Consider the following 9,164-nt stretch of genomic DNA (forward strand, 5'->3'; position numbering starts at 1 on the left):
ATGTACAGTATGTATGTAAATATGTATGTATGTACTGTAAGTATGTGTATTTTACAAACCGTATTGTATCTTTGTGTTTATGTGAGCAAGAATTAATAAAAAAATATGTAAATATATTAACCTGAAATCAAGTTGTTTGTGAAATGAATTACTTTAAGCGCTATCAAGTGCGTATACGCGTATGTATATATATGTGTATGTATGTATGTATGTATGTATGTATGTATGTGTATTTTACAAAAGGTATTATATCTTTGTTTTTATGTGAGCAAGAATTAATAAAAAAAATATAGAATATATTGATCTGAACTCACGTTTGTGAAATAAATAACTTTAAGCGCTATCAAATGCGTATACACGTATACGCATTTGATAGCGCTTAAATGCGTATACACGTATGTATGTATGTATGTATGTATGTATGTATGTGTTATTTACAAAACGTATTATATCTTTGTGTTGACGTGAGCATGAGTGAAAAAACTAAAGAAGAATATATTAATTTGAATAACGTTGTTCGGGAAATAAATTACTTTCAGCGTTCTCAAGTGCGTATACATTTATGTATGTATGTATGCATGTATGTATGTATGTGTAATTTACAGAATATATATATAGCATTGTGTTTATGTGAGCATGAATGAAAAAACTAAAGAAGAATATATTAATTATTCCGAATTCATGTTGTTTGGGAAATAAATTACTTTCAGCGCTTTCAAGTGCCTATGTACGTATGTTTGTATGTATGTATGTACATAAAATTTACAAAGCGTATTATATCTTTGTGTTTATGTGAGCACGAATTAAAAAAAAAAACTAAAGATTATATAATTTTTTGTGAAATAAGTTATTTTCAGCGATTTCAAGCGCGTATGTATGTTTGTATGTATGTATGTATGTATATGTATTTTACAAAACGCATTATGTCTTTGTGTGTATGCGAGCATGAATTAAAAAACTAAAGAAGATTATGTTAATTAGAGATCACATTGTGTTTCCCACAAAATGTGTTGCATGGTTTTGTTTATGTGAGCACGAATTATGAAAAAACAAGCTACAGAAGAATATATTAATGGTTGTTTTATGATAAGAACAGAACTCAGATTGTTAGTTTACGTCTAGTCCTCAAATCAGTTATGCAAAAACTGTTGGAAGGTACTGAAGCACAATCAATAAAGTTTTTCATGAGCTAAAAGCTGGTAAAGTTAAGAAAAGCCGACAAAATTTGACATGAAATAGCGTAAAATATAATAAAGTAATTAATAATAATCCTAATAGCCAAACTCTTCTGTAAAGATCTGAATTGAAACAGAGAATTTAGGTCAAAGGCCTAATGCTTTGACCTATGAGGTCATTCAGCGCTGAGAATAATGTTGAAACAATTGCTAGGAGAGGGTAGAAGGTAACATGGAAGAAAGAGAATATGCACGGAGTCACGGTAAAAATAATGAAAGAGGCTGCAGCTAGGGGCCGAAGTTACGCTGCAAAGAACATTAATTGAATTGAACTAAATATAGAATTTAGGCCAAAAGCCAAGCATTGGGACTTACGTAATCATTCAGCGCTGAAACGGAAATTAACAGTAAAAGGTTTGAAAGGTGTAACAGGAGGAAAATCTCGCAGTTGCACTATGAATCAATTATTAGGAGAAGGTAGAAAGTAACATGGAAGAAAGAGAATATGCACGGAGGCACAGTAAAAGGGGCTGAAGCTCGGTGCCGAAGGGACGCTGCAAAGAATATTAAGGAATGCATACAGTGCATTGTGTGAGGCGAACAGGCGGCGCTAGCCCTCACCCCTACGGGGTTACTATAAAGATAACCTCTGAAAGAGGTATTTGCAGGCAGTAACTTCAAATGGGTTGGCAACCCTTATTTCGCCTTGGAAAGGCGTACTGTATATGAGAAACAGAATTCACTTTCATCGAGGCATGCAAACTCCTGAGCTGTAAGCTTGCACCAGCCCCGTGTTTTTTTTTTTTTTGGCATGCCCCTAGGTTAGGTTTAGGTTAGGCTTAGGTTAGGTGAAATTAATACCGCCTTAGTAATTTCGGTGTGGGAAACATAATGAGATTATTTTCAAGAAAATTCTATGTTGGTTTTTAAGATATGGCGTCCCGCTTGTTTCAAGGAAAGGTCTCGGTGCTCGGTTACGTCTCGAGAAAATGCGTCCAGGAAAGGCAATCAGTCGCACTCATCTAGGCGCTGTGTGTCAAAAAAAAAAAAAAAAAAAAAAAAAAAAAACAATAAAAAAATAAAAATAAAACACTAACCTCTACACTTGATATAAATGCCTGTCTTATCACAGAGCGATGTAGCCTATATCACCTAATGATAAAGCATAACGCAGCATAATCATGAAGTCCACCCAGACTAGCATTTCTAAATCATATCATTACATTAGAATACAGTGTGTGGATGTATTTTAAGAAGATTCCTATATGCTGGTCTTCTGGAGCCCATGTAAGTAGTCGAGTGAGCTTTTGGTTGGTGAGACTCTTAATTCTATAACACACATTTGTGACAGTATGGCAATTCACGATTTGTATGAGCACAGCGCATATGCATTTAGAAATATACAGATATGCAAATCTATGCAACAATTTCTATGTACTCCATAAACAAGGGGGGCGGCCCGTAGAGGGGTAGTTCCGTCAGTGCACCTCATGCGGTGCACTGCAGGCATTAATTAATTATCTTTACAGCGTGCCTTCGGCCCATAGCCGCAACCCCTTTCGTTCCGTTTACTTTGCCTCCTTTCATATTCTCTTTCTTCACCTTACTTTCAACCCTCTCATAATAATTGATTCATGATGCAGCTGCGAGGTTGTCCTCCTGTTACACCCTTCAAACCTTTCAGTTCCAATTTCCATTTCAGCGCTGAATGACTTCCTAGGACCCAGTGCTTGGCATTTGGCCTAAATTTAATATTCAATACAACGCAACTTATAAACACAGGGGCACTGTGGCGTGCCTGAACTGAAGACAGTTCAACTGAAAGAATATCCACGTAACGAGGAAAAGAAAACTCGACCAAAACTCATAAACACAGGGGCACTCTGGTGTGCCTGAACTGAAGACAGTTCAGTTGAAAAAATATCCACGTCGAGAGGCAAAGAAAACTCGTCCAAAACTCATAAACACAGGGGGCACTCTGGTGTGCCTGAACTGAAGACAGTTCAATTGAAAGAATATCCAAGTAACGAGGAAAAGAAAACTCATCTGGAAGCAGCAGCAAATGCAAGTGTGAGTAATGAAACTATTCCAATCACTCCTGGCAGAGAAACGCGCGGGACACGTTAACTGTTGGAAACTCATTAAGCAAGAAACAGACTTTCGTGCTCTTGTTGGAAGAGAGTGTGATGTTTTGCAGCGTTTCGTTTGACTCTGTTAACATATTTCTTTTTTTAACAGATATTCTCTCAAATCAATTGTATGCTACCAGCTGGAAGAGTGATAGTCGTTATAGAGCACTTTAAAAAAACAAGTAAAAAATGCGCCTAAGTTTCTTCGGTGCAATCGAGTTTTCTGTACAGCTGCTGCAGCGTATAATCAAGGCCACCGAAAATAGATCTATCTTTCGGTGTTCTCGTTATAATGCTGTATGAGCCGCGACCCACGAAACTTTAAGCACGGCCCGGTGGTGGCCTATCCTATATCGTTGCCAGAAACCCGATCACGACTTTCCTTTTAACAGATAATTTGGTATGTTTGATGACTGGAGGGTGGAAGATCAACATCCCAATTTGCAGCCCTCTAGCCTCAGTAGTTTTTAAGATCTGAGGGCGGACAGAAAAGTGCGGACAGAATAAAGTGCGGACAGAATAAAGTGCGGACGGACAGACAAAGCCAGCACAATAGTTGTCTTTTACAGAAAACTAAAATGGCCTTAACTATAAAAAGAAAAATTAAAATAAAATAAAATCTTGTATGTGTGTTTTTCTCTTTATAATAACTTCTAATCGTGAGCTCCGAATCTTTTAATCTTACTGTAACAAATCCACAGTGAGGTAAAAGATAACGAATTACAAAATATAGACACCATTCGGAAGCCTCCACAATTCCCTTTGTCAAATCGACCTGGGACGCAGTAGTGACTTCAGACAGGTCTGTACATAATGTAATTCTGAATATTTTATCTCATCGACACAACTCTGAAATTATTCTCCACGATTTATCTACCTAACAATATTATCAGATTTTAGCCAAAGAGTTATGATTTATTAATCGGTATATGCTAAACACACTAGTGGATCCAGAAAAATTTGATGGGGAGGCCACCAATTTTCATATACATACAAACATACAGTATGTATATATGTATACATAGATATATATTTATAATATATATATATATATATATATATATATATATATATATATATATATATATATATATATATTTTTCTTTAATCGATTTTTTATTTTTTCCCATTTTTATTTATTTATGTTATTATCTAAATCTTAAATATTATTATTATTTTATCATTATTTTTCATATGGGGGACACGTGCTCAGGTACCCCCCCTCCCCATCCGCTAGTGGCTTATCATAAAATGAAGCCCTAGTGAAGCCCTTTTGTGAAATTTCTCATTCTAAATTAACATTCAGTCGTACAATGAGACTTCGCAAAATATTAAATTTCAAACGCAAAATTGTAGGACCATTTACTAAGCACAGTAGCGATACTTTAAGTTAAAAAAAAGAAGAAAGGAAGGGAAAAGAAATTACTTATTGTGGCGGAAATTATTACATTCCCAAAGGAGCTTTCTTATATGACACCAGTGTTACTTGAAGGAAAGATTTCGAATCTAAATGGGAACAAGGAGAATATATGATCAAGGTTGTGTTACTAATTTTATAACAAACAGTGTAATTTAATCAAGATGATTTCATTTTCCTACGCAAAGCAAATCGCGGAATTTAAAATCACCATGAGATTGGCTAATTAGTAAATTACTAATTTTGCTGACCGAGTTCAACCACTTCCTGATCTATTCCATCTGAGACAAATGAACACAATCAGCAACAAGAGAAACTTTGTATTTATGTTGCATCTTATTCAGTATACGGGTTTTAAAGAAATTATTATTATTACTATTCAGAAGATGAACCTTATTCCTATGGAACAAGCCCACAAGGGCCGTTAATTTGACATTCAGGCTTGCAAAGAATATGGTATTCATCAGAAAGAAGTAACAGAAGGCAATGAGAAATACAGAAAGAAGAGATCACTTATTAAAATAAAATAAAAAATAAATTAACAAATGTTACTTTTCAGTAACATTACAAAAAACTGAAGGGCCGCATATTAGAATATATTTGTTGCAATCACGTCTTATTTCTGACACTGAGAATCTAGTAGTAGTAGTGAATTGCTACACATAATCATGAACTGTCATGTGGTAAGGCCTACCAATGTATGCAAAGTTATCAGTTTTTAGTTTTCTGTAAAAGAAAACTATTGTGCTGGCTTTGTCTGTCCGTCCGCACTTTATTCTGTCCTCACTTTTTCTGTCCGCCCTCAGATCTTAAAAACGACTGAGGCTAGAGGGCTGCAGATTGGTATGTTGATCATCCACCCTCCAATCATCAAACATACCAAATTGCAGCCCTCTAGCCTCAGTAGTTTTTATTTTATTTAAGGTTAAAGTTAGCCATAATCGTGCTTCTGGCAACGATGCAGGATTGACCACCACCGGGCCTTGGTTAAAGTTTCGTGGGCCGCAGCTCATACAGCATTATAGCGAGACCACCGAAAGATAGATCCATTTGTGGTGGCCTTGATTATACGCTGTAGCGGCTGTAAAGAAAACTCGATTGCGCCGAAGAAACTTAGGCGCATTTTTTACTTGTTTTTCACATAAACCGTGACATTTTTTATATTCATAAACATTAAGCCACAAATATAGTGTTATATTCAAGTCAATATGTATAGGAAATTACTTACACCAAGAGGAATTATAAGTGATAAGTGCTTCTTGATTAGTGGGATTCACTGGTGACGAAGCACTTACCAAGCGTAATTAATTCCTCTTGGGTATAAGTTATTCCCAAGGATATTAAACAACTGTACTTCAATTAATGTGACCGCGTATATTAACAGCAGGAAAAGAAAGCCTAAAAGGAACTCTGAAGCAAATAACATTTAATTACTGGAGTAATTTAGATAACCCTAAACATTTTCACCGCTGTTAAGTCCTTGGAAAAACCTGACCAAGTTTCGACAGTTTTCGACAGAATTGCCATTTTATTTATTTTTTTTTCGCTGGAATATCCATTGTAATTAAACTTTTGGACAGATGGAAATATCCTGATTCAGGTGAAGCAGAATTAATTTCGAAGTATATTGAAAACAAATTGAATACAGTGCTATCTATTAGACTAGATATTTTAGACTAGGTATTTCTATTTATTTATCTTTTTTATTTATTTATTTACCTATATTTTTTTTTTTTTTTAGGCTTTTAGGAGAAATGTGTCATGTTGGGCGAGGAAGGGCTTTTGGGGAAAGGGGGATGGGGGTGGGGAAGGGGCTTGTTGATTGTGCTGCAATAACATTGGTGGTACTTTGGAAATTTCGTTCCTCATAGGTCCTGATGCGCTGAGGCGCTATTTTCGAGGTTCTCGAAGCTCTTCAAGGCCGAAGTCAAAAGAATGAGAGTGAAACAGTAATAGTTTTATAATTTGACAGATGGGAATCTGATCCAGGTACTGTATAACTTTCTCCGATGGCTATAAAAAACAAATAGAAGCAACCATTTCAGAGGTTTTTAAAGGGCCGGAAACATTTGTGCGTGTTTGTGTGTGTGTGTGTGTGTGTGTGTGATGGGGGAGGAATAGGAAACTCGCACTGATGTTGATGACTTTAGTTAGTTTTCCAGGGCACTTCTCTAATGAGTGATAAGTGTAAGGCGAGCCTGACAAGGTAGCCAGTGTAATGTGCTCTAAAGAATGACGAAACCAATGACGTCATACTTGTCCCCGAGATAAAACTTCATTCTAACCTGGATGATAAAGAAGGAAGAAGTAGAGGAATTAACTCCAACCGCTCCAAATAAGATTGAGATCGTATGCCTAATGCTGCATGAGTGGCAACCCGTAAGGGCTCACGTTACCAAGGTTTTAAGGTCTGTTGTCAAGATTTTAACCAACAGACACCTTAACTAATCGTGTGGCCCTTTTGCAATCCCAAAACTCAGGTACAGAGTTCTTATTTCCAAATGGGTGATTTGATTTGATTTCATTTTTAAAAATTGGGAAACGAACTCCGGCACTTGGGAACTTTCCGCTATTCTGCGCCGAAGACTGTGAAGTGGAGGGAGTTAGAGTGGCTGGACAGCAAGATGGAAGAACGGAGGCGAGACTGGAGATAAATTAAAAGGCTAAAAAGAGGGTGCAGCATGGAGCTTTAGTTAAAACAGATGCTAACCTGTTTGGTTAGTAATCTCCGGTAAATTCGCTTCACAAATTTCTTTGAGGAAACCTTATTATTATTATTATTATTATTATTATTATTATTATTATTATTATTATTATTATTATTATTATTATTATTATTATATAAAAGTAGTTTAACCAGACCACTGAGGTAACTTTCAGCTCTCATGGGGCTGGTCCGAAGGGTTAGATTAAAATACTAGGTCTAGGCCTGAGACCAAGCACCAGGACGCAATAGATCATTCAGTGCGATGATGAACGAATTAAAATGAAATTAAAAACTGCACATAGGCACATGATCTATTGAAATGCAGATAATAAAGTAAAAATAAAGACCCCCAAATATCTTTCCTCACTGGTCCATCACATCTGTGATGATTATATTTTTTTTTTACTATCTTTTCGTGAAGACTGCTGAACTGGAAGTTAGATGAAAATTATCCTTGATATTAACCTCGCACAATAAACCCTGGACTGATTTCTCTCTCTCTCTCTCTCTCTCTCTCTCTCTCTCTCTCTCTCTCTCATCTATAACTATCAAAATATCAAATCAAATCGCTTGCATCCTGTTGGCTTGAAAAGTAATGCCGGGGAAAGGCGCGTTATCCTTTTCATAAATAAAGAAAAAAAACCCATTTTTAACTTCAGAATAACGACAGTTCTCTCTTTCTTCCTCTCCCTCCTATTACACCTCATTCTGTCTCTCGCTCCTCCTCAAATAGTTATCCCTTTTTCTCTCCTCTTCCTATATTTCGCCTGATTCCATCCGTCCCTGGGTCCTCCTCAAGAAAGTAATTTTTTTCTAGTCCTTCTTCTTCTTCGTCTTCTAAGTCCTCATGCAGCAGGTCCTAAGATCCTCTCTTCTTCCAGGGGTGGGGGGAAGGGTGGTTTGGGGGGTTTGGGAAGGAGGAGGGGAGGCGGAAGAAGGGGAGAAAAGAAAGTAAATTTTTTTCTAGTTCTTCTTCTTCTTCTTCTAAGTCCTCATGCAGCAGGTCCTAAGATCATATCTTCTTCCAGGATGGAGAGGGGGTTGGGGAGGGGATTGGGGAGAGGGGGTGGGAGAAGGGGAGGGGGCTTCAATTAGCCGTAATTGTGGCCCCATAAGTTGGCCGACTTCCCGGTAAGGGTTTTGTCCTCGCGTCGCGGCTCATCACCACCGCTTGTTCGACCATCATCCCTTCATTCAGACGCGGCTGAAGTGTTGTGGAGGTCGGCGCTGCATTGTCTCTCTCTCTCTCTCTCTCTCTCTCTCTCTCTCTCTCTCTCTTGTGGTCGTCCTCTTTCAACTGCCGAGACCTCCTTTCCTTCTTCTTCGTCTTCTTCTTCTTCTTCTCCCTCTTCCTCTTGATCCTTCTTTGTCCCTCTACGGTTTATGTGGGTCATTTGTCCCCCCGCCCCCAACCCCCAAAACCCTTTGGTCTTTCTTCTCACTACTCATGTGGCCGATCTTTTGTTTCTTCTGACTTTCTCACCGATGAGGGTTTTATATTTTCGTGGGTATGTTTACATACACGGCAAACTCAAAAGGATCCTGTGGACCTTGATTTAGAATTCCTGGGATCTTGATACAGAATTCTATGGATCTTGATTTAGAAATTCTAGACTGACTGCGTAATTGTTAAATAAAATACGTATACATTCCTTAAAAAAAAAATATTGTATTGCCTAGCTCTGAGAATTATTTCTTAAACAGCAGAACAACCTTATAAGCAAAGCCAGGGGTAG

At 37.3% G+C, this 9,164-nt stretch overlaps 1 protein-coding gene across 1 annotated transcript in view; it reads right to left on the reverse strand.

Moving 5' to 3' along the window:
* LOC136829058 (cilia- and flagella-associated protein 251-like) overlaps positions 1-8,822 on the reverse strand; it is a 13,970-nt gene extending 5,148 nt beyond the window's left edge. The window contains exon 1 of the mRNA XM_067087442.1: positions 8,736-8,822. Coding sequence (XP_066943543.1) covers positions 8,736-8,822 — 87 coding nt within the window. The remainder of the gene's footprint in view (positions 1-8,735) is intronic.
* Between the last annotated feature and the right edge of the window lie 342 nt (positions 8,823-9,164).

Source organism: Macrobrachium rosenbergii, chromosome 43 (assembly GCF_040412425.1).
Source record: "Macrobrachium rosenbergii isolate ZJJX-2024 chromosome 43, ASM4041242v1, whole genome shotgun sequence".
Lineage (NCBI taxonomy): Eukaryota > Metazoa > Arthropoda > Malacostraca > Decapoda > Palaemonidae > Macrobrachium > Macrobrachium rosenbergii.